Genomic DNA, 26,902 nt, shown 5'->3' on the forward strand with positions numbered 1-26,902 from the left:
TGTATATGAGTGTGTATATGAGTGTGTATATGAGTGTGCATGTATGAGTGTGTATAAGTGTGTATGAGTGGGTATATGAGTGTATGAGTGTGTATATGAGTGTGTTTATGAGTGTGTATATGAGTGTGTATGAGTATGTATATGAGTGTGTTTATATGAGTGTGTATGAGTGTATATGGGTTTATCTGAGTGTGTATATGAGTGTGTATGAGTATGTATATGAGTGTGTTTATATGAGTGTGTATGAGTGTATATGGGTTTATCTGAGTGTGTATATGAGTGTGTATGAGTATGTATATGAGTGTGTATGAGTATGTATATGAGTGTGTTCATATGAGTGTGTATGGGTTTATCTGAGTGTGTTTATGAGTGTGTATGAGTATGTATATGAGTGTGTTTATATGAGTGTGTATGAGTATGTATATGAGTGTGTTTATATGAGTGTGTATGAGTATGTATATGAGTGTGTTTATGAGTGTGTATGAGTATGTATATGAGTGTGTTTATATGAGTGTGTATGAGTATGTATATGAGTGTGTTTATATGAGTGTGTATGAGTGTATATGAGTGTGTATATGAGTGTGTTTATGAGTGTGTATATGAGTGTGTTTATATGAGTGTGTATGAGTGTATATGAGTGTGTTTATGAGTGTATATATGAGTGTGTTTATATGAGTGTGTATGAGTGTATATGAGTGTGTTTATGAGTGTGTATATGAGTGTGTTTATATGAGTGTGTATATGAGTGTGTATGAGTATGTATATGAGTGTGTTTATATGAGTGTGTATGAGTATGTATATGAGTGTATGAGTATATATATGAGTGTGTATATGAGTGTGTATGAGTGTATATGGGTTCATCTGAGTGTGTTTATATGAGTGTGTATGAGTATGTATATGAGTGTGTTTATATGAGTGTGTATGAGTATGTATATGAGTGTGTTTATATGAGTGTGTATGAGTGTATATGGGTTCATCTGAGTGTGTTTATGAGTGTGTATGAGTGTATATATGAGTGTGTTTATATGAGTGTGTATGAGTGTATATGAGTGTGTTTATGAGTGTATATATGAGTGTGTTTATATGAGTGTGTATGAGTATGTATATGAGTGTGTATATGAGTGTGTATGAGTATGTATATGAGTGTGTTTATATGAGTGTGTATGAGTGTATATGGGTTTATCTGAGTGTGTATATGAGTGTGTATGAGTGTGTATGGGTTTATCTGAGTGTGTTTATGAGTGTGTATGAGTATGTATATGAGTGTGTTTATATGAGTGTGTATGAGTATGTATATGAGTGTGTATATGAGTGTGTATGAGTGTATATGGGTTCATCTGAGTGTGTTTATGAGTGTGTATGAGTGTATATATGAGTGTGTTTATATGAGTGTGTATGAGTGTATATGAGTGTGTTTATGAGTGTGTATATGAGTGTGTTTATATGAGTGTGTATGAGTGTATATGAGTGTGTTTATGAGTGTGTATATGAGTGTGTTTATATGAGTGTGTATATGAGTGTGTATGAGTGTGTATATGAGTGTGTTTATATGAGTGTGTATGAGTGTATATGAGTGTGTATATGAGTGTGTTTATATGAGTGTGTATGAGTGTATATGAGTGTGTTTATATGAGTGTGTATATGAGTGTGTATGAGTGGGTATATGAGTGTATGAGTGTGTATATGAGTGTGTTTATGAGTGTGTATATGAGTGTGTATGAGTATGTATATGAGTGTGTTAATATGAGTGTGTATGAGTGTATATGGGTTTATCTGAGTGTGTTTATGAGTGTGTATGAGTATGTATATGAGTGTGTTAATATGAGTGTGTATGAGTGTATATGGGTTTATCTGAGTGTGTTTATGAGTGTGTATGAGTATGTATATGAGTGTGTTAATATGAGTGTGTATGAGTGTATATGGGTTTATCTGAGTGTGTTTATGAGTGTGTATGAGTATGTATATGAGTGTGTTTATATGAGTGTGTATGAGTGTATATGGGTTTATCTGAGTGTGTTTATGAGTGTGTATGAGTATGTATATGAGTGTGTTTATATGAGTGTGTATGAGTGTATATGAGTGTGTTTATATGAGTGTGTATGAGTGTATATGGGTTTATCTGAGTGTGTTTATGAGTGTGTATGAGTATGTATATGAGTGTGTTTATATGAGTGTGTATGAGTGTATATGAGTGTGTTTATATGAGTGTGTATGAGTGTATATGAGTGTGTTTATATGAGTGTGTATGAGTGTATATGAGTGTGTTTATATGAGTGTGTATGAGTATGTATATGAGTGTGTATATGAGTGTGTTTATGAGTGTGTATATGAGTGTGTTTATATGAGTGTGTATGAGTGTATATGAGTGTGTTTATATGAGTGTGTATGAGTGTATATGAGTGTATATGGGTTTATATGAGTGTGCATGTATGAGTGTGTATAAGTGTGTATGAGTGTGTATATGAGTGTGTATGAGTATGTATATGAGTGTGTTTATATGAGTGTGTATGAGTATGTATATGAGTGTGTTTATATGAGTGTGTATGAGTGTATATGGGTTTATCTGAGTGTGTTTATGAGTGTGTATGAGTGTATATGGGTTTATATGAGTGTGCATGTATGAGTGTGTATAAGTGTGTATGAGTGTGTATATGAGTGTGTATATGAGTGTGTATGAGTATGTATATGAGTGTGTATATGAGTGTGTTTATGAGTGTGTATATGAGTGTGTTTATATGAGTGTGTATGAGTGTATATGAGTGTGTTTATATGAGTGTGTATGAGTGTATATGAGTGTATATGGGTTTATATGAGTGTGCATGTATGAGTGTGTATAAGTGTGTATGAGTGTGTATATGAGTGTGTATATGAGTGTGTATGAGTATGTATATGAGTGTGTTTATATGAGTGTGTATGAGTATGTATATGAGTGTGTTTATATGAGTGTGTATGAGTGTATATGGGTTTATCTGAGTGTGTTTATGAGTGTGTATGAGTCTGTATATGAGTGTGTTTATATGAGTGTGTATGAGTGTATATGAGTGTGTTTATGAGTGTGTATTAGTATGTATATGAGTGTGTTTATATGAGTGTGTATGAGTATGTATATGAGTGTGTTTATATGAGTGTGTATGAGTGTATATGGGTTTATCTGAGTGTGTTTATGAGTGTGTATGAGTATGTATATGAGTGTGTTTATATGAGTGTGTATGAGTGTATATGAGTGTGTTTATGAGTGTGTATGAGTGTATATGGGTTTTTATGAGTGTGCATGTATGAGTGTGTATAAGTGTGTATGAGTGTGTATATGAGTGTGTATATGAGTGTGTATATGAGTGTGTATATGAGTGTGTATATGAGTGTGTATGAGTGTATATGGGTTTATCTGAGTGTGTTTATGAGTGTGTATGAGTGTATATGGGTTTATATGAGTGTGCATGTATGAGTGTGTATAAGTGTGTATGAGTGTGTATATGAGTTTATATGAGCGTCTGTGTGTGTATATGAGTGTGTGTGTGTGTGTGTGTGTGTGTGAGTGTGTGTGTATACGTGTGTGTGTGTGTGTGTGTATGAGTGTATACGAGTGTGTGTGTGTGTATGAGTGTGTATATGAGTGTGTATATATTTATTCCCCCAAACGTCCAACATGAGCTGTCCCTCTGATGTACTCGTTCCTAATCCTGTCCAACCGTGTCACTCCCAAAGAGAACCTCAACATCTTCAGCTCTGCTACCTCCAGCTCTGACTCCTGTCTCTTCCTCAGTGACACTGCCTCTAAACCATACAGCATGGCCGGTCTCACCACTCCTGTACACCTTCCCCTTGATTCTCGCTGAAATTTTTCTTTCACACAGAACTCCCGACACCTTTCTCCACCCATTCCAACCTGCCTGCACTCGCTTCTTTACCTCTTTCCCACACTCTCCATTACTCTGGACTGTTGACCCCAAGTACTTAAACTCCTGTACCTTCTTCACCTCTTCACCCTGTAATCTTACTGTTCCACTTCCCTCCCTGTCATTCACACACATGTACTCAGTCTTACTACGACTGACTTTCATTCCTCTTCTCTCCAGCGCAAACCTCCACCTCTCCAGGTTTTCCTCCACCTGCTCCCTGCTCTCACTACAGATCACAATGTCATCTGCAAGCATCATTGTCCAAGGAGACTCCTGTCTGACCTCCTCTGACAACTGGTCCATCACCATAGCAAACAGGAAGGGGCTCAGAACCGATCCCTGATGCAGTCCCACCTCCACTCTGAACTCCTCTGTCTGACCTACAGCACACCTCACCACTGTCCTGCTCCTCTCATACATGTCCTGCACCACTCTGACATACTTCTCTGCTACTCCTGACTTCCTCATACAGTACCACAGCTCTTCTCTTGGCACCCTGTCATACGCTTTCTCCAAGTCTACAAACACACAGTGCAGCTCTCTCTGACCATCCCTATACTTCTCCATCAACATTCTCAGAGCAAAAATTGCATCAGTTGTGCTCTTTCTGGGCATGAAGCCATACTGCTGCTCATAAATTTCCACTACCTTCCTTAACCTAGCTTCCACTACTCTTTCCCATAGCGTCATTGTATGGCTCATCAACTTTATCCCCCTATAGTTGCTGCAACTCTGCACATCACCCTTATTCTTAAAGATCGGCACTAATACACTTCTTCTCCATTCCTCAGGCATCTTCTCACTCTCTAGAACCCTGTTAAACAGACTAGTTAAAAATTCCACTGCCGCCTCTCCTAGACACTTCCAGACCTCCACCGGGATGTCATCAGGACCAACTGCCTTTCCACTTTTCATCCTCTTCAAAGCCTTCCTGACTTCATCCTTTCTAATCTTATCTACTTCCTGTTCCACAGAGTTCACCCCTTCTACTCTTTTTTCCCTCTCATTTTCCTCATTCATCAGCTCTTCAAAGTACTCCTTCCATCTCCTCTGTACACTCTCCTCACTTGTGAGCGCCTTTCCATCTCTATCCTTAATAACTCTAACTTGCCGCACATCCTTATGTCTTCAACCATACAACCATATGCCTTCTGCTTGGTCTTAGACACCTCCCTCTTCACTCTGTGCTGTAACTCCTTGTATTCCTGTCTATTCTCTTCAGTCCTGTCCATGTCCCACTTTTTCTTGGCTAACCTCTTCCTCTGAATACTATCCTGAACTTCCTCATTCCACCACCAAGTCTCCTTATCTTCTTTCCTCCTTCCAGATGACACACCCAGCACCTTTCTTCCTGTCTCCCTGATCACTTCTGCTGTAGTTTCCCAGTCATCTGGCAGCACTACCTGACCACCCAGAGCCTGCCTCAACTTCTGTCTAAATTCCTCACAACATTGCTCCTTTTTCAGCTTCCACCACTTGCTTTTCTTCTCCATCTCTATCTTTGACGTCTGCTTACAGACCATCAGATTCATCCTACACACCACCATCCTGTACTGTCTGGCTACACTCTCTCCCACTACCACTTTACAGTCACTAATCTCTTTCAGATTGCCTCTTCTACATAGGATGTAGTCTACCTGTGTGCTCCTACCTCCACTCTTGTAAGTCACTCTATGCTCCTCCCTCTTCTGAAAATAAGTGTTAACCACAGCCATGTCCATCCTCCTAGCAAAGTCCACTACCATCTGTCCTTCAAGGTTCCTTTCCTTAACTCCAAACTTGCCCATCACCTCCTCATCACCTGTGTTCCCCTCACCAACATGTCCATTAAAATCTGCTCCTATCACCACTCTCTCCCCCGTGGGAATACTCTCTATCATCTCATCTAATTCACTCCAGAATCTCTCTTTCTCCTCTAACTCACAACCTACCTGTGGGGCATAACCACTAACAACATTCAACATCACCCCTTCAACCTCTAACTTCAGACTCATCACCCTGTCTGACCCTCTCATCACCTCCAGAACATTCCTCACAAACTCCTCCTTCAGGACCACACCTACCCCATTTCTCTTACTATCCACCCCATAATAAAACAGCTTGAATCCTGCTCCTATACTACGAGCCTTGCTACCCTTCCCCCTGGTCTCCTGTACACACAGTATATTCACCTTCCTTCTGTCCATCATATCAGCCAGCTCTCTACCTTTCCCTGTCATAGTACCAACATTCAGAGTTCCTATTCTCAGTTCTACACTCTTACCTTTCCTCTTCTCTCTCTGTCTGCACACTCTCCTCCCTCCTCTACTTCTTCGACCAACAGTAGCCCAATTTCCACCAGTGCCCTGTAGGTCAACGGCGCCGATGGCGGTTGTTGTTGACCCGGGCCTCGACCGATCCAGGATGAAATTTAGAGTACTGACGATTCGCATGGTTAAATTTGGCAATGTTTTACGCCGGATGCCCTTCCTGACGCAACCCTCTCTATTTATCCAGGCTTGGGACCGGCACAGAAGTCACTGGACTGTGACCCCCATGGCTAGATTCTCAACAACAGAGTGTCTGCCAGTGAGAAATGACTCCAGGTAGAACCCTTTCCCAGGCTAAGAACCATTAAAGAACCCTTTGTACCAAGTACCAAGAGCTACAGAGGTTCTAGAAAAGTAAATCATCTGGAGTTTGTACAAGACAGGGGTTCTTCAAGTGTTTGTTGGATAATTAGCTGCTCTTCGCTTTCAACACTTCAACCCCTAGAAAATGGTTCTAATTGGAAGATGTTCTAACACCGTATTGAGAGTTCCTTTACAGAGAAAACAACAAGGCACACTATAACAGAGATTCCTTACTAGAAAGAGTTCCAAGTACAATGCATTCAGGATCATTTCCAAGCAAACCCTTGAGGAACCCATGTTTATAAGAGAGTACTAAATACAGGAGCTAAAAGTTAAACTCCAGACAGGTTCAAGGTGCTAAGAACAAAACAATGAGCAGTTCCTCAAGGGTTCCTTAAAGATTCACTGAATAATTCAGAGCTCTTCACTTCTAAAAAGGGTTCTGCCTTCCACAGAGTACAACTCTCTTAAACATTCCTCAGCTGTGTTTTTAGCTGGAACCTTAAAGGTTCTGGATCCTTAACGGAACTCAATATCAGATTGTTTTTGACACCAGCAACTGATCCAACTAGAACCAGTTCATGAGGCTTAGAACCCACAATAAGAACCTGGTAAACCCTAAAGAATCCTCTTTGTATAAGAGTGTAGCAAGGAGCAAGAGTTCAACACTACACCATGAAGAAGAAAACGATGAGCAGTAATTTGAAGTTTGTGATCCAAAAGGGTTTTTTAATAGTTCTTTAAGGGTTCTTTAAGGGTTTATTGGATAATTATGCTTTTGAAAAAAAAACCCTCAGTGCTCAAATCAGTTGGAAAAATCATGTTTGAGTTGTGTTTTTATTACAGAGCTGATCTTCTGGAATACTTTCACTCTGGAGTAGTAATATGTGTGTGTGTGTGTGTGTGTGTTAATGCAGCATGATGGATTTACTGAATTAACTCAGCGTAAGTGAATCGATGAACAGTCAGTAATGTGAAGTGTGAAGCAGAACAGAGTGGATGGATCTAAAGCTGCAATCCAATAATCAGGAACAGACGGGGAATGCTGGGAATTCAAACACAAGCCAGAACTCGAGCGAGCAGAACGTTCTCCGTTAGAGTCAGGTTCCTCAGGAACACCTCACACTCGAGAAGGTGATTCATGAACAGCTTACAGAATTGAGCATATCTGCAATATCTGAATTTTCATATTTATTTTATTCAGTGGAAAAAACAGTCAGTGATGTCTAAAGTCATATTTTACAATATTATAGTGTGTGTGTGTGTGTGTGAGGGGATGAGTGTGTGTGTGTGAGTATACTTACAGTGTAATAAGTGCAATCCACATAAGGAGAACCTAAAAGATCTCATCTAGATTTAACTAGAACCTGTGTGTGAGTGAGTGTGAGTGTGTGTGAGTGTGTGTGTGTGAGTGTGTGTACAATCGTGGGTTCATCTGAGATTCAGACGCTTTAAAGAACGGCTTCTACACCAGAGGAGAAATCTGATCTATAAATGTCTATGATAATAACACACACACACACACACACACACACACAAACATACACACACATTCTCTCTGTCTCACACACACACTCTCTCACACACACACACACTCTTATTCCCTCACACACACACACACACACACTCTTATTCTCTCTCTCACACACACACACACACACACACACACTCTTATTCCCTCTCACACACACACACACACACACACACTCTTATTCCCTCTCACATACACACACACACACACACACACACACACACTCTTATTCTCTCTCACACACACACACACACACACTCTTATTCCCTCTCACATACACACACACACACACACACACACTCTTATTCTCTCTCACACACACACACACACACACACTCTTATTCCCTCTCACATACACACACACACACACACACACTCTTATTCCCTCTCACATACACACACACACACACACTCTCTTATTCTGCTGGAACTTTTAATCATTCACAAGGTTTACAGTGAAATGATTTATTTAAATGCATTATAATCCTCTACTCTACTACACCACAAACACAAAGAGCTTTGGCAGAGTGTGTGTGTGAGGGAATAAGAGTGTGTGTGTGCGCGTGTGTGTAAGGGAATAAAAGTGTGTGTGTGTGTGTGTGTGTGTGTGTGTAAATGAGTGTGTGTATGAGTGTGTACAAGTCTGTGTGATTGTACATCAGACAGTGTATGTGTGTATGTATGAGTGTATATAGGAGTGTGTGTGTGTGTATATGAGTGTATATGGGTGTGTGTGTGTGTATATGAGTGTATATGGGTGTGTGTGTGTGTATGAGTGTATATGGGAATGTGTATGTGTGCAAGTATGTGTGTGTGTGTGTGTGTGTATGAGTGTGTATGGGAGCGTGTATGTGTGTATGAATGTGTGTAAATGTAGATCAGCATGGAGCTGAAATAATCCTATCGTCTGGACGTCCGGAGTGAATCTTCATTTCTCTGGACACACGTCCTATGAGAGTGTCAGGATTACTGAGTGGCTCAGAGAGGGGATGAAAGGATGGAGCGAGTGAGGAGTGAAGGGAACAGACGAGTAGAAGCCATCACTCTGTTTCACGTGTATTCTCTCTCCCATATGGAACCATGCAGGTCCTCCTCAGAGTTCGATGATTCAGTGAAATGAAAGTAATGGATTATTCGTAACCCGACCCGCTCGCCTGCTAACGGGGTTCGGCTGTAACGAGACGCACCCTGCCAATCGGAGTTCGTTAATTAGAACCTTCAAGCAGCTCGTTTGTTTCAGCGCAAACCCCGATCTCATTCTGCACCCCCAGACGCTGATTAAATTTATTAGCACTAATGCTCGACTTGGCATAGCTGGACAACGCGCTCGCTGCAAGAGAGGAAGCCGAGTGTCTCCATGGTGATGACAGATGTACCGTCGTTTCCTTGAATTAATATGAAACCGGGATTCTCCATGCAAATCTGCTGGGATGCAATTTGCCGGCTGTAACCCAGATGTTTAATCACACTCTGTGTCTTATATAAACTCCTACGTTATGAAAGTGAGGACTGTTACGGCTTTACTAAAAGCAGCCATTTAAAGAGCTAAACGTTATTGCCAAAAGTTTTGGGACACCCCTCCAAATCAGTGAGTTCAGGTGTTGTTTTTCAGGGGTTGGGCTCGGTCTCAGTTCCAGTGAAAGGAACTCTTAATGCTTCAGCTTCATACCAAGATATTTTGGACAATTTCATGCTCTTTGTGGGAACAGTTTGGGGATGACCCCTTCCTGTTCCAACATGACTGCACACCAGTGACCAAAGCAAGGTCCATAAAGACATGGATGAGTGAGTTTGGTGTGGAGGAACTTGACTGGCCTGCACAGAGTCCTGACCTCAACCCCACAGAACACCTTTGGGATGAATTAGAGTGGAGACTGTGAGCCAGACCTTCTCGTCCAACATCAGTGACTGACCTCACAAATACTCTTCTAGTGGAACGGTCAAAAATTCCCATAAACACACTCCTAAACCTTGTGGAAAGCCTTCCCAGAAGAGTTGAAGCTGTTATAGCTGCAAAGGGCGGGACAACTCCATATTACATTCATGTGCATGTAAATGCAGATGTCCCAAAACTTTTGGCAATATAGTGTATATAACCCCTACATAAACCCTTTGACATGAACCTGCATAAAATAATAAATAAATATAAAGAGATAAATGTGTCTGACTGATAAGACCAAACTGTACAGTCATGTTAGAAAATATGGTAATGCTTGCTTAGAAGAAGTGTCCATAGGACTTCATAACACCTACATAACCCTGCTGGCATAGACATGAGTAAATGTATTAATAAAGTAATACCTTCATCGAGAAGCAATGTGTGCTGGGCATAAGAGCATGCTAAAAGAAGGAGCTGTACAACTGTGTCAGAAAATATGGCATTGTTTGTTTAGAAGTAGTGTTCATAGAGCTACACAACTCCTACATAACCCTTATGACAAAATTTCATGACATAAAGTGAACATAAAGAGATTATGTGTGGCTGTTAAGAGTGAGGTAACAGAGTGAGTTTTACAGCTGTGTTAGAAAATGTGGTAATTTTTACTCAGTGTTCATAGGGCTACATAACACATACAGAACCCCCTTTGACTTAAACCTGCAAAAATTAATTAATAAAGTAAGCATAAACAGAAGGACAGTGTATGACTAAACTATGTGGTATAAAAGCATGCAGCAGAAAGAGTTTACAGTCTTGTTAGAAGACATGGCAGTGCTTACTTAGGTGTTATGTAGCTCTATGAACACTACCCTTAAGTAACACATTAACATAAGGCTACTTCATGTCCTCAGCATTCATTTTTGTGTCATTGGGTGCTGCTAATTCTAACCATGTTCTTTCAAATGCTAACCTGAACTTTATCGTAGTTTTCGCTACATAGACCTTCATAAACCTACATAGACATTCATAAATGCTTATGTAGGTCTTACGTCTGAAACACCCCTCAAGCAAAGCGTAAACACATTTTGACATGCCGCTAATGCTAATTTTGTCCTTTCAGATGCCTATCCGATCTCAGAGGTTGTGTACAAGTGGACCCAAGGTCCAACCAAGTCTGTAGTGGTGGCGGAGGATGGATCAAGACTCAACCAGTACCATCTGATTGGCCAGACAGCTGGCACTGAGGACATCCACACCAGCAGAGGTAAAAAAAACAAACAACAATTATTATAACAAAATAAAGAAATAAACTCCATAGTTAGGTGCTTACATCATCATCTGGACATCCTTTGAGCAATCACTAGTTCCATGATGCAACTAATCTGCTGAAAGGCAACTTGTAGCTGCAGACTACAACCTGCCCCTGCAACCTGTGCCACATGCTAACGACCAGTCTTACAGTCTACTATACAACTAAGCCAAGAAAAAAAGAAAAAGAGGATGGACAGAGGAAGGGAAAGTGACAGAGGAGGAGGAGGAGGTACTTATCCCTGTCCTGAGTTGCCAGGGCTGGAGGGTTAATCCCTATGCTTCCATCTCATCCATTGTGGGTTTTCCAGATGATGTCAGCAGGCAGTGATTGGCTAGAGCAGCTTTGAGACACGTGGGAAAGGAGAAACACGTGGGTGGGGACTAGCAAGAGCTCAAATATCATCTGTTTCATTCAGTTATGTAAAGAGGAGCAGTAATACACTCCCATCATCACTATCTTCAACACCTCGGTTAGACAGTAGAGTTCACGTGAAGACCAATTTCTTACTTTTTCTTACTGTCCCATCAGGAAGCTAAGATCCTGAAGAATGCTTAAGGAACCATTTCAAGAGCCCTAAATTGTGTGCAATCATGTTCCACCTGGAACCTTTAAGGTTTCAACCAGAAGGACGAACCAAAGAACCTTTTTACTTCCACTTTGTTTACTTCCACTTTCTGCTCAGCACAAGCTAGTTCCCCAACAGTACAAGATGAGACATCATGAGGCCATGTCCACATTTGTCCCTCGGGAGCACATTAGATGCTCCATGTGAAACCCTTTAAGGAAACTAAAAGCCCATAATTATCTAAAGAAACTTGGAGGAAACAAAATATATTAAATTGTATGTTTGGGTTACACACGGAACCATCATGTCTTTTTTCCCCCAAAAGAGCAACTCTTGATGCTTCAGTGTGGAACATGTATATCTTAATTATCTAAAGAACCATTATGGAATCCCTGGAAGAATGTAAAAATATGTATACTTGGGTTCCATATGGCTACTTCAATCTTTTTCACTGAGGGACAGATCAAAGAATCTTTGTTTAAAGTTGAACCCCTTTTAGGAAGCTAAGAGAACATAATCATATAAAGAACCACAGAGAAACCCTCTGAAAAACATCTATGGGTGTATAATTGTGTTCCACATAGAACTCTCAAGATTTCTCCCAGAATGTTGTTCTAAAAACTTTCTGCAAGGAAAGTTCCACTTTCTCAAAGTGCTCAAAGTGGTCATGCATCCTGAGCTGGTGCATCATTAACCATCAGGAGGTCATATCCTCACCTTGGAGCATCTTAAGTTTCTATGTGGAACACTTTGAGGAAGCACAGAACTTGGTAATCATCTTAAGTACCCATAAAAGTGTATATTTTGGTTCTACATAGAAAGTTTAAAGTTCTCCAGAAGGACAAATCAAAGAACCTATTTTTCTATGAGCATCCATCTACTTTCTGCTCATCATTGGCTATTTAAAGCTATTAAAATCCTTGGTGAGGATGATGATAAAACATCAGGAGGACATTTCCTCATCTTTCCTTTAAGAGCACCTTGAAAGTTGTGGGAAACCCTGCAGGAATAAGAGCTCTTAATAATTCAAAGAACCCTCAAGGAATTGTTCAAAGAAGCCATAAGAACATTGGCTTGCAGATACACCAACCAACCGTCCTCTTCACAGAGGTTTCTCAAGGGTTCTTTGGATCATAAATGGCTATTAGCTTCCTTAGCTCTTAGCTTTCAATTAGCCCTTGGAAGAAGAGGTAGGATTGTACTTTTTTCCAGCTTAGCACTGAGAACCCCTGAGGAACATGTTGATAAACCAGGATGTGTATATAGCATCTGGAAACATATCATAAGTTCTCTGGGTTATAAGGGCTATTACCTTTCTAAAGGGCTACAAGTTGGAACCGGTGAAGATTTTGTATATATCCAATCATTCAAATGTACTTGATATGAAGTAGATGAAACATCATGAGGGCAGGTTCTCACATAACCCTCAGGGTTCACAGGGTTCCATGTGAAAAACCAGTAGGAAGCTAAGATGAGTTTATACTCAAGATCCAAATTGAATCTTCAAGGTTTTTCCATACAGCAACAGACCAATTGACAACAAACCCTTTTACAAGGCACAAGTTGAACCTTCAGGAGACCACTTCCTGACTAGACCCTCAGGAGAACTTTCTTTCCTTTCTATCATCCTTTCTGCAGCTCTGTCTAATTTGAAGGACAAAGGTTATGAGGCTATTAGTGGTGCTAATCTGGTGTAAACCCTCTTGGCAAAGTCAAGAATAGATCCACCAAGCAGTGAAAATGTCAACTATCTTCAACCAATCGCTCTTGGTTCTGTGTGAAGATGTACCAATAACACGTCAGCTTTTAACCAAGGTTCCATAAACCAAACCACGCCCATTTTCCAGACTGAATTACATTTTTGATAAGGGGAATATATATATACATATATATATATATATATATATATAAATAAAAAAAACACCAAAAACTCAGTGACTCACCAGTTGACCAACATGGCAGCATTGTTCTCAGCAATGAAAGGAAGTTCTCCGTAAACACTCCCGAAGCTGAGCAGGAAGATCCACCAGTGTGGCATGTTTGCTTCCTCTCAGAAGGGTTCCACCTGATCGGGAACATCCAAAAAAACCTTCCTGAATCGCAGGATCAGGGTTCCTTCAGGTCATAGGAGCACGGGGTAGGTCTAGAGGGGGATGATCTGGACGTGTCGAGCTCCTCTCATGGAGGATGATGTCAGTTCCAGGTGCATAATGAGCCTCAGTGAGATCCTGGAGGATTGATTTGCACAGCAGTAATTTCTGTTCTTCTTTATCTGATCTAGTTTTTTTTGGAATTTCTTTCTTTCTATCCCTTTTCTCTCAACGTGCTATTCGAGGTTTGGCCCAGCGTGAGAGACTGGGATAAAGCGAGTGAGTCTGAGAGCTGCAGGATACAGATTACGACAAGGGATTAGTGCGGCGCAAAAATCCGATTTTGCCGGGAGAAAGCAGCAGTGGATTTTCTTTCGGGTTATCAGTCGCTGTGGGTTGAAAGGATTTTTTAAAACCTCCAAATGAATTCTTTGCTTATTTAACAGGATAGACCTAACCTTTCATTATTATTATTATTATTATTATTATTATTATTATTATTATTATTATTATTATTTGTTAATTTCCTCCCGTATCTCCTCCTGTCCCTTTTCCACCGTGAAGAAATCCTTTTTTGCGTAAGAAGTCGTTACGTAGCGACATGGGATTTGTATCTTCACGTGTTTAAAGGAATACTCGGATGTTTGATCCTAATCTCTATCTTCCGTGTCCATACTGTGTGTGTGTGTGGGGGGGGGGGGTTACTGCCGAATTACAACATCCTCAAAACTCTTACATTAATGTGATCCGTCTGATACCTTATCGTTATAGTAACGGCTTATTCACACAGAAGCGTGTACGGTGAAAGAGATTATTTAAAAAAATGTTATTTAACCAAGACTTACTGATATGGTGAAGATGACACAGCTTATTTTACTTAATAATGTCAGCTGACACCTGCTTATAATATATTCATGACAACATTATGACATTTCTGCTTATCCTGCTTATAAGCTTTCTACAAATACCTTTGATACGTTATATATATATATATATATATATATAAGATGTTTCTCAGCTTTAAGTGTAGTGTGTTGCTTATTTCTGCTCATAAGCGACAATTGAATGCTTATGACAATGTCATAGCACTACATTCTCTGGGCCTTATATAATCAGCATATAAGACTATGACTAGCAATGCCAATGTATTAGCAACTTAATGACCAAGTTATGGATATTTTCTCAGGAAATGTTATGCATACCTATGTCAATGTCATGGCACCTTAATGTAGCTTTCTTCACTGTGACATACCAGTGCACTTAGCTTCATTGTGATCTATCATGATGTTGTAACGAAAGTGTCATAACCCAAACTTATCTCACTTATTTCACTTGACATTGGTGTTATGTTATAAAAAAAAAAGCCTGATGTTTTCTTTATAAGTGTTTGTGCTAATTTAGGTGTTATGTAGCCCTATGAGCACTCCTATTTAACAGAGGTTTCAGAGGTTATATAACCTATGAAATAATAAGATATACATATAATACATATAATCTATGTAAGCTCTTTATAACAACTGATATCAAAGTTGACGAATGCTGTCTTTATATCAGCTAAATGTTAAAGTATGTAAGTGTATAATGGCCATCTGTTATATAGCCCTGTGAACACTGTCTTTTAATGAAGTGCTAATGCATTGTCAAACGCAGTACCTGTATTGTTCATAGGGCTATGTAACACCTACATAAGCCCTTTCTGACAAATGATATCAAAATTCACAACTGCTGTCTTTGTCATCAGAGGGTTAGGTAGTACTCACATAAGCGTTTTCTAACAACTTTGCTGTTGGAATAATCCTACATAAGGGCTTATGTAAGTGGAGTGTATACTTATGAACACTACTGTTAACTGTCACCACATTTTTAACACATTTGTGAAAAGAAAAGGTTTTCAAATGGATATGTAATACCCACATAAGCGCTTTATAACAACTGGCATCAAAGTTGCTGTTGGAATAATCCCACATAAGGGCTTATGTATGTGTAATGTAGCCTTTTGAACACTAATGATAACTGTTAGATTTTGTAACACATTTGTGAAAAGAAAAAGTTTTCAGAGGGTTATGTAACACCTACATAAGCGCTTTATAACAAGTAATATCTGGATTGCTGTTGGAATAATCCTACATAAGGGCTTATGTATGTGTAATGTAGCATTGTGTAATGGACATTACTGTTACCACATTTTCTAGCACAGTTGCACAACATTCCTGGAAATCTCTCTCTGCTAGCTTGCACGTATTCACCAAAATCCAATCACTCACTCTGTCTCTCTCTTTATCTATCACTCATCTATCCTCTGATCCCTCGCTTATCTTCCTGTCCTCTTTTTTTTTATTCCACAGGCCTCTACACAGTGATGATGGCTCACTTCTACCTGAAGAGAAAGATCGGATACTTCGTCATCCAGACCTACATGCCGTGCTTCATGACGGTCATCCTGTCGCAGGTCTCCTTCTGGCTGAATCGGGAGTCTGTCCCTGCCAGGACGGTGTTCGGTCAGTCGCCACTTTACAACTCGCTTTAAACTCCCAAAGTCACGTAACAGTAAAGCTGCTTTTCCACAGCACCCCGAGATTCCTCCGGGAATTCTGCCGCCGCTCTCCTCGGCTCTTAATTAATTTAAAGATGAATACATCGATAACGCTCATCAAAATGGAAATCGGAATTGACTGGTGCAGACGGACCGAATGAAGAGCTAATCAGCTCAGGATGAAGCCCTGCTCCTGGGGAGTTCTCTAACAAGTGCAATTGTTTCCCTAGTTCAAAGGGGGAGGGGCTTAAATCACAAACTAAACCGTATATAACTATTAGCATTTCCTTTCACGTCTGTTGCTCAACATAGCGACGATTAGCATAAAATACTTGTTACAAAATACACAAAATCATTTCACTAATCTAGTCTAATAACATAATAGTTAGCGAGCTGACATTTTAGCAAGCTAACATTAGCTGAAGCATCTTAGCTCACTAGCAAACTATCCATATATCCAAACTAGCCATATTCGCTAAGTTGCCAAACTATTAATTGTGTCCAGCCAACACTTAATAGATATATTCAGTAGCCAGAAGGCTAATTCCTGCTAGCAGTCTTTTAATGTTAGGCTAGAAGTGATCTAAATGTAAGCTAGCAAATTTGACTACCCAGTAAACTGCTAGCCATGTTTACTAGCCCCAGGTAAAAACGATTGTAGTATGCAATTCCAATAATTAGCCATATGTACTAGCGTGGTAGCTGGTGTTATGCTATTAATTGTACCCAAGTATACTAGCAAACCAGCTAGCTTTATGCTAATACATTTTATATGGTATAACGTAATTTAAATCTATAATTTTGGAGCCCTCTGCTGCCCGAGAGGTGAATTGCAACTCAACCACTTTATAGTTACTACACAAAGAAAAAAGGGGTCAGGGCTGAGCAGCAAGGATCTTGTGAATTGGGGCGGAGCTTAATTTAAGATGAAAAAAAAACAACAAGATTTCATGGCATATACATTATTCTTTCCTTTTTGTTTTCCACTCAGTTATAGCCACAATGCTAATCAATATATAAAACATTTAATTTATTAAGGTGTTTTTGAGATTATTTGATTACTACACGTCTAAAACAATTTTTTTTAAATGACATACCGCGCATTTAATCCTTTCTCTTTTAATTGTTATTCTGCTCTTTTTTCTCCACTCAGGTGTGCTCACAGTGTTACTGTACCAATATATAAAATATCAAACCTGATAAAGGTGTCCTTAAAATTCTATGATCATTACAGGTCCAGAAAAGCTTTCGTACTGCACCTTTAGTCCTATTTAAAAATTATTATTCTGCTCTTTTTTTTTCTAAATTCAGATGTGGCCACTGTGTAAATCATTATATTAAATATCAAATGTTTTAAAGGTGTCTTTGGATTTATATCATTATTGCAGGGCCAATAGCACTTTCTTAAATGCTTAAAAGCTTTAATCTTTTTTGTGTTGAGTATTCTGCTCTGCTTTACAGTCAGACGTGACTAAAGTGATGAAAATAGAAGACTTTTAATGTTATTTAAAGGTTGCATGATTATTACAGGGGCAGCATGGTAGCTTTTGCCTCACAGCTAGAAGGTCCTGGGCTTGAATCCCGGGATTTCCTTTCTGGGCCTTTCTATGTGGAGTTTGCATGTTCTCCCCGTGCCTGTGTGGGTTTACTCCGGGTACTCCGGTTTCCTCTCACAGTCCAAAAACATGTACATTAGTTTGATTGGTAATTCTAAATTGCCCATAGGAGTGTGTGTGAGTGTGTGTGGTTGTCTGTCTATATGTGTGGCCCTGTGATGGACTGGTGACCTGTCCAGGGTGTACCCCTGCCTTTCACCCAATGTGTGCTGTGATAGGGTCCAGCAGATCCCCCTGACCTTGATTAGGAATAAAGTGGGTATAGAAGATGGATGGATGGATGATTATTTAAAAATAGTTTGTAAAAAATTACTTACCGCCACTTTAATCTTTTCTCATTATTGCTCTCAGGCGTGACCACAGTGTTAACCATGACTACACTGAGCATCAGCGCCAGAAACTCCCTTCCCAAAGTGGCCTACGCTACAGCCATGGACTGGTTCATCGCCGTGTGCTACGCCTTCGTCTTCTCCGCCCTCATCGAGTTCGCTACCGTCAACTACTTCACCAAACGCAGCTGGGCCTGGGACGGCAAGAAAGCCATGGAAGCGCAGCAGCCCAAAGTGAGTGGCGTTTTACTGACTTCAGCTTAAAGCAGCGTAAAGCACAAAAAAAAAAAAGCGTCACATGATCAGGTCACATGATGCACAGGAAGATGATTATTTCTGTGGTTTGATTTTTTTAACGTTACTGTAGTGACCCCAGTCGAGTTTTAACTGCCGGAGCATCCAGTGCTTTAATCAGTGCAACAAACACTTCTCTTCTAGCTGCTTTAATAAAACCGCACGCTGTATGTAACATTTCACCAGCTAGTTCTTTATAAAGTATGTCATAAAGATAAAAAATATAAGATCCCTGGACCTTTTAGAAAAAGTAAACTGACAAACAAACAAACAAAAACAAACAAACAAACAAACAAAAACAAACAAAGAGTATCAAGAAATTAATTCATACAAAGCAGGTTCAGTGCCCTGAAATCAAAATAGACAAAAAAAGAAGCAAAAAACAAAGAAAAATTACAAGTACATAGCTGGGTAATGAAGAAAGAAAGAAAGAAAGAAAGAAAGAAAGAAAGAAAGAAAGAAAGAAAGAAAGAAAGAAAGAAAGAAAGAAAGAAAGAAAGAAAGAAAGAAAGAAAGAAAGAAAGAAAGAAAGAAAGAAAGAAAGAAAGAAAGAAAGAAAGAAAGAAAGAAAGAAAGAAAGAAAGAAAGAAAGAAAGAAAGAAAGTTAATTAATTAATTAAAATAATAAAAATAGATAAAGTGTATTACTAAGCAGTTACTTAACAATTTGTATTCAAATGATCTACAAAGTATTCAAACAAACAAACAAATGAGTTAATGAAAGAGTAAAAATATTCCCAAAGTGCTTCATAAGAAACGAGTTAACTGTGTTGAAAAGAAAGAAAGAAAGAAAGAAAGAAAGAAAGAAAGAAAGAAAGAAAGAAAGAAAGAAAGAAAGAAAGAAAGAAAGAAAGAAAGAAAGAAAGAAAAAGAAAGAACTGAACGGCTACACAACTTTACAACTATGTGAATAAATGATGCTCGTTAGAGTTCAGGTACCTAAAAGTACATTTAAATGAAGTACAATCTATTCAAACAAACAAATAAATGAATAATCAATTAAATAAACAAAAACAAATCTTTTCTCTCCACGTTGGTGTTGTAAATGGAGCACATCATCGCCGCCTAGTGGAACAAAGTGGAAATGTTGTTGCTGTCTGATTGGTGAATGGAATGGCTTTTTGTTTGTTTGTTAGTTTGTTTAAAACCCTACTATGGTCCAAGTGTAGCTCTTCTGGATGTTTATAGATAAATGATGACATTTTCACGCTGCAGTGAGACGGTTAGCTGAGCGAGACGGTTAGCTGAGCGAGACGGTTAGCTGAGCGAGATGAACAACCAAATCTTTTGGAAGAAAATTAAAAAATGTCAGTTTTTCAAAAGGAGATTTTCATTTACGTTTTTTTTTTTTCGTCACTGTGTTTCGTGCTGTGTTACTTTAAAGAGGAGCCGGATTGGTTCCTCGTATCTGTAACCTGTTTATTAAGCGTAGTACCTGATACACTCTCGACCTCAATTAGTGTAAAATCCGAGCTGACGTTTGTGCCGCGTTCCACCTGAAACAGGTTTTGTTTTCCTTCATGTCTCCGACATCCATCGTCGCTCACATCTCGCGCATCTCACGCTTCTCTCACACACATCCGGTAATTAGGAGGCTGTAATTGGAGCTGTGGAGGATATCAGCTGTGAAAAAGACTTCAGGCCACCAACTTCATCCATCTCCAGAGAGCCTCCAGAGAAATCCCAGGTTTTAAATCTCAGGGCCGAACTGCACGGCTCTCTTCTCTCTGTATTTATAGCGATTAGCACCGGTACACCAATTCCACCAGTTAAGGAGTGAAATCATTCCAGTGTGGATTAAAGCATTCGTTTATTTCACCTCACACTTCTGAGTTGATCTTAGTTTGATGTAAAGTCATTGAAAAGAAATAGAAGTGAGATATCTGTCTGTGGTATTTCCTCGTCTTCCTCTGCTCGGCAGAGAAAGGCGCTCGCTCCTGCTGTGGTTTTGTTTGCGTGGGAGCAGCAGATCTTCTGAAGGTCACGTCTGAGCTTTCAGCGTCGCTACTAGAAAACTCCGAGTCGTGCCTCGAGTCCGTGACCCGATTTTCCCATCATCCTCGGCTCTGTTTGCCGGTTTTGTTTTGAATGAAGGTAGATGATGAAGGGCAGGATGAAGCGACGTGATGCTAAAACAGCAGGACAATCGATTCCCTTCTCTAGATCAATATCCAACTCACTCACCCCCCTGACCTCTGACCTCTGACGACATAGCGCATCAGCTGGACACTTTCTACATGAACGCCGGATTCTGATTGGTCAGAGGGTGTTGATTCACAATGCGCTCGTTCTAATACGTTATTGTTTCCAGAGCAACAGCAAACACACAACTTTAGAAAAGTTTTCTTTAAGGAGGTTTATGATTTAAGGAAGGAGTCTCCGCTTTCAGACATCTTCATATAAAAGGATTTCACACTTTGTTTTTTTTTCTTGCCATTTTATTTCTTTGTTGTGAAAAGAGGCTAGTGAGCGAAAGACTGCTGCGTCTCCCAGGAGAAGGCAGGTTCCCCTCAGAGTCTGGTTCCTCTCACGGGTTCCTCAGGGAGTGTTTACTCACCACAGTCGCCTCTGGATTGCTCATTAGGGAGAAAGATCTCCATGTGGGTTTGTGTAATGCTGTGAAAGTGTCGGAAGTCCCAGCTCAGCTTTTCCACTCAAATGTTTTCTGCAGAAAATGAAGGGGTTAGAGAAGCTGCTTGAGTCTATAATGAAGTTTAAGGAACATGTGTGGGTGTGTGGGTGTGCAAACAAGGCCAGGAGAATAATAAGGATTTAAAACTGTAAGACTGAGTGAAAGTGTACTGTGACGTTGATTATTTTCCTCTGACTGCATGACCTGAACTTTTATTCACCCAGAATATGCAGAGTGACATGTCATTTCCTGTTGTCACGTATGTTATAGCAGCTATAAACATTCCCATCTCTTTCTTCTCTTTCTTCAAGCGTCCTACTGAAGATGTCAGAAAACATCGACTCACAGCTTTAGCTCTGACTCACACTGGAGACTCCTTCCATAAATGTTAATAAACATCTCCTGAGTCTTCATCTCTTGCTGTAATGCTGGATCTGTGCCAACACACAGGTCATGACCTTCAAACCCTTTCTCCATGTCTGAGATCTAACCTAACAAAAATGCTTTCTTTTTGCAGAAAAAAGACCCACTGGCGCTGTCCAAGAAGCCCAACAACACCTGCTCCACCGGCATGAACTTCACCACCAACATCACCAAAGACTCGGCCATCGCCACCATCTCCAACAGCACCACCGTCCAGATGAAGAGTTCCGAGAGCAAGTCCACGCCCGACCCCAAAAAAACCTACAACAGCGTCAGCAAGATCGACAAGATGTCCCGGATAGTGTTCCCCGTCCTCTTTGGAACCTTCAACCTGGTCTACTGGGCCACGTACCTCAACCGGGAGCCAGTGATTAAAGGAGCAGTGTCACCAACATAGAAAGTTCTTGCATTCCTGCTTCTTCTTCTTCTTTTTTTTTGCTTATCCCTGTTTTCTCGCCATTCTTAATAAACTGGAACAGAAAGCCACCCAGTTTCCTTCACCATTCCATTCATCATCCCCCCGCTCCTGCACTCCCCTCTCCTTCGGGTTTTATTTTGGTTCTCAGAGATTGCATGATCAGTTCGAAGCTCTGCAGGAACACCGTCTTATTGCCATGTCTGCCTTGACTTTCTACTGTATTTTACTCTTCTATTAGAATTTCAGAGAAGATTGTTGCATTTCCCTTACAAACCTTTACCCAGTCAACACCACCACGAGGGTTTCCATCACCACTGAGTCGATTTTCAAACACGACTAAATACCAAGAAAAATATGCATTTGGCATCTACATCGATTTATTGACCGGTTACAGTGCCTTGCATAAGTTTTCACCCCCTCCCCCCACACACATATATTTTATTTGATATAGTGTTAAAACCTGGAACTGAAATGTACTAAAGTGGTGTTTAATTCACCCAAGATGTCAATCAAACACCTTCTCCAGTGCAGCTCAGAGTCACCATCCTGTTTCGTGGTGAAGCTCCGCCCCCAGTCTTGAGTCTTGAACAGATTTCCTTTCTTTTAAGAAAAGCGACGTTCACCTCTCATCCACTTCCTGGTGATGCAAGGCCTTCAGAGAACATAATGCTACCACCACCATGCTTCATTAAGCAGAGTTGAGTACTTTTATACAACTGAGCATTTTATGGTTAAGGTCCTTGCTCACAGGCCCAGCAGTGGTGCTTCTGAGATTAGAACTCCCAACGTCTTGATCACTAGTCCAACATCTTAACCTCAGAGCTACCACTTTCTAAAAAAAAGATGATGTTCTCAGGATGATGAATAGAGAACCTTTACAACATGTTTACTGAGTTTTTTTTTTTGTGGGAAACAGGATTTCACAAATCTGACCCCTCCTGTGTAAAGCCTAGCTTTGTAGAGCGTCCAGATTGTGGATGTTCTCCTGTGGATCTCTACAGCTCCTTCAGAGTCACCCCTGGCCTCTTGGTTGCTTCTTGGACAAAATTTTTTGCTGCACAGGATATTCCAGACTCTTCCAGATTTGTTTAGATGGATCCTTGCTTTTAATGATGCTGTTTGTTTGGATATCTTCTCTAAAAGACTTCAGGTTCTCTGAGGAACTGGTGTATTAATACTGACATACATTTATTACCTGACACTGGACTCCATTGGAATGGGATCTGACCACACCAGGACGAATGAAAGGGGGGGTGGGGATACTTGTGCTGTAATATTTTTATTTTTAAATCATTTTGTCGTCTCTTTTGTGCCAACAAATCCCATCAAGTCCATCTCAGTTCCACGTTTCAAAGCTCCAATGTGTGAAAACAGTCAAGAGGAAGGGGTGAATACTTAGGCAAGGCACTGTATAGGTTCATCATCACCAAGTCAGCAATGCCAAATGCTATGCAACAAAAATTTTTTATTCTATTATTCTATTGGTATTGAAACGCTTCTACTGAAAACTATCGCTTTTGTATGAATGAGCCGGAAGCTTGCGGTGTTTAAGTTGTCGCTTGAGCGTTTGAGAGCCGCGAGCGCCGAGGCAGAGCTTGAACTATAGCCATGCTAAAAGTGTTGCCTTCTTTCAGGGCAAAAAAAAGAGAGAGAGAGAAAGAGATCGCTTTTTAAACTAACTTTTGAGTCGATTTGTTATATAGAGCTTGAAGCCATTTTGAATTACAGAGGCTGAATCTTTGCATTGCGCCGTCTAGTGGCAGCTTTTATAACTTTTGCTCTTTAATACTCGCAGTATGTGGAGTAAAGGAGGTCGGGTTGCAGTTATGACTTTCAGAATCTCTTGTATATAGGCTGCGTGTGCTTTCGCTTTAACGTCCGACTGAAATAAATGTCGTGCTGCGCCGATGCTACGCTGAAGAGCTAAAGTGCAGCTAAAGATCCGCATTTCTTTCCTCTCACCACATCCTCTCCTCGCTGCTCTTAGTGTGTAGCTTCGCTTCGACATACTGTAATCTTTTTACATGCTAGTGAAATCAAACGCTTATTTATTAACTTATTTACGGCCGAGATGTTCGCTTGGGCGTGGCACGCACACTGATTCTCACGAGCTAGCATCCGTTTACATTCTGTAAGAGAAAGAAAGCTTTGGGGTTTTGCTTTTGGGCTTTTTTTTCTCCGTGCTGCCATGGAAATGAGTGGACACCAGTTAGGATGAAAGTTAGGATGGAAGGAGGAATGAACAGAACTTTTTTTCTTTGTTGTTTAAAGTAAACAAAGTACATTTTCAAGAGTTCAGATATGACCCTGAGCCTGAAGGAGAGAAGAACGGAGAGAGAGCAGAATGAAAGAAAAATGACAAAAATTTAAAGAAAAGTAAAGACTGAAAGAGAGGTAAGAGAGAGGGGATAGAGACAGAAAGAGAGGTAGAGAGTGGGGGTAAAGACAGAAAGAGAGGTAGAGAGAGGGGGGAAAAGACAGAAAGAGAGGTAGAGAGAGGGGGGAAAAGACAGAAAGAGAGGTAGAGAGAGGGGGTAAAGACAGAAAGAGATGTAGAGAGAGGGGTAAAGATAGAAAGAGAGGTAGAGAGAGAGAGCAAAATCATGGAGCAAAAGTTTGTTCTATTAAGTTCTAAAGTTCTATTAAGAGGGAATACTAAGGAATCAAGTGTATCAGAGGAAAGAGGCAAAAAATCCAAGTTTGACCAAATCTACTACACATCTCATGGCTTACATATGCAAAGGGAGGCACTTAATGATAGATAGATAGATAGATAGATAGATAGATAGATAGATAGATAGATAGATAGATAGATAGACAGACAGACAGACAGATAGACAGATAGATAGATAGATAGATAGATAGATAGATAGATAGATAGATAGATAGATAGATAGAGGGGTGGTCTAACATCCAGCAGCTCCGATGCACTGCACCACTGCCTGAAACTTTTCTACACATGGTTTTGAAATGATCTTGTTGGTGTGAGATGGGTTCTCTCAGGAACATGAGGTTCTCTCCACCTCCATCACACACTCGCTGAGCTAAAACACCATCGCAGATGGACTAACAGACGCCGCTACAGTGCATGAGAAAGCAGGAGACAATAGCATGCTATCAGACGGTTATTAACTCGTCCTTGCTCCAGAGTCCAGCACCGTCCAGTTGTAACTGATGAAGCTAAAAAAAAACAGAAGCTAACGTAAAAAGTTCTTGTTCTACTTGCAGATCATTTTTGTTAATTTTAAGCATTAAATTATAAAAAAGGAAGCAAAGAAAACAAGATCTTTCAAGAGGATAAAATATTATTTACAAGCAGGATTAATCATTTCAGTCGTTTGGCTGACCTACAGTCAGTAGTTTTCTGGTCAGTGCACTCGCGAGTTCCTGAGTTTCAGTCTTTGTGAAGATCGTGGCGCAGTTGTTCACACGGATACGGATAACATGGATGCGGAATCTGGTGAAGGATATGGATTGGATTTGTCCATTTATGATTAGACTTCTATACAGATCAGATCACGATGTCTGGTTTTCTGTCAAAGAGAAAAACCCCTCTATCGATTTTGCACCTATAGACAGACAGGTAAATAGAAAGATAGACAGATAAATAGATAGATAGATAGAAAGATAGACAGATAAATAGATAGATAGAAAGATAGACAGATAAATAGATAGATAGACAGAAAGATAGACAGATAAATAGATAGATAGACAGAAAGATAGGCAGATAAATAGATAGATAGAATGACAGACAGATAGATAGGGGCCAGGAAGTTCATGATTAATTCACACCCTACAGCCGAGGTCAGGTTTCTAAACTCTTATTTATCATTGGTTCTGACAACCCGAGGTGTGCCGTGAGGTTCTGTGCTAACGTAGACGTGGAAAGGTTCCGCAAGTGTTCTGAAAAAGTTACATTAAAGAGTTAATGGGATCATTATAGAGACGTTCAGGGAGAACCGGATGTCATTAACTGGAAGGATGATGATGATGATGATGGGGATAAAGATCGCTCCTGACGTTGCACAGGGTTGTGTATGTTTCTTTTATTCTTCTTTTTAAAGCTAATGATTATTTCAGTGATGTACATTTGTCATGTAATATGTCTGAAGCAATAAAACTCATGCCTGATATCCGATGACTGATATGGTGGTCTTTTTTTCCAGATAAACAAAAGTTTTTTCCAAAAAAGATTGTGGAAAATGTCAGGATCCAGTTCAGGATCTGATAAAATACTGACCATGGTTAAAGGTGAATAAAATATAGTACATTGTTGTACTGAATGAAATACTGAATACAGTTACACTGAATAAACTACTAAATGTGGTTATCCTGCATAAACTACTGAATTAGAGTTATACTGATTAAAAGAAACTGAATTACAGTTAATCTGAATAAACTACTGAATACAATATTAGGGGGTGTGTCAGTAAGGGGTGTGTGTCAGTTAAGGGTGTGTGCCAGTTAAGGGTGTGTCAGTTAGGGGTGTGTATCAGTTAAGGGGTGTGTGTCAGTTAAGGGGTGTGTGTCAGTTAGGGGTGTGTGTCAGTTAAGGGGTGTGTGTCAGTTAGGGGTGTGTGTCAGTTAGGGGTGTGTGTCAGTTAAGGGGTGTGTGTCAGTTAGGGGTGTGTGTCAGTTAGGGGTGTGTGTGAGTGAGGGGGATGTGTCAGTTAGGGGTGTGTGTGAGTGAGGGGGGTGTGTCAGTTAGGGGTGTGTGTCAGTTAGGGGTGTGTGTGAGTGAGGGGTGTGTGTCAGTTAGGGGTGTGTGT

At 40.1% G+C, this 26,902-nt stretch overlaps 1 protein-coding gene across 2 annotated transcripts in view; it reads left to right on the plus strand.

Annotated features, from left to right (window-relative positions):
• The window catches only part of LOC131362008 (gamma-aminobutyric acid receptor subunit alpha-5-like), an 82,165-nt gene extending 55,894 nt beyond the window's left edge, over positions 1 to 26,271 (plus strand). For both annotated transcript variants that reach the window (XM_058403721.1, XM_058403722.1), the window contains exons 7-10: positions 11,042 to 11,185; positions 16,234 to 16,386; positions 18,389 to 18,600; positions 21,810 to 26,271. In XM_058403721.1, coding sequence (XP_058259704.1) covers positions 11,042 to 11,185; positions 16,234 to 16,386; positions 18,389 to 18,600; positions 21,810 to 22,112 — 812 coding nt within the window. In that variant the 3' untranslated portion in view covers positions 22,113 to 26,271. The remainder of the gene's footprint in view (positions 1 to 11,041; positions 11,186 to 16,233; positions 16,387 to 18,388; positions 18,601 to 21,809) is intronic.
• Positions 26,272 to 26,902: the final 631 nt, after the last annotated feature.

This window comes from Hemibagrus wyckioides, linkage group LG11, assembly GCF_019097595.1.
Source record: "Hemibagrus wyckioides isolate EC202008001 linkage group LG11, SWU_Hwy_1.0, whole genome shotgun sequence".
NCBI lineage: Eukaryota > Metazoa > Chordata > Actinopteri > Siluriformes > Bagridae > Hemibagrus > Hemibagrus wyckioides.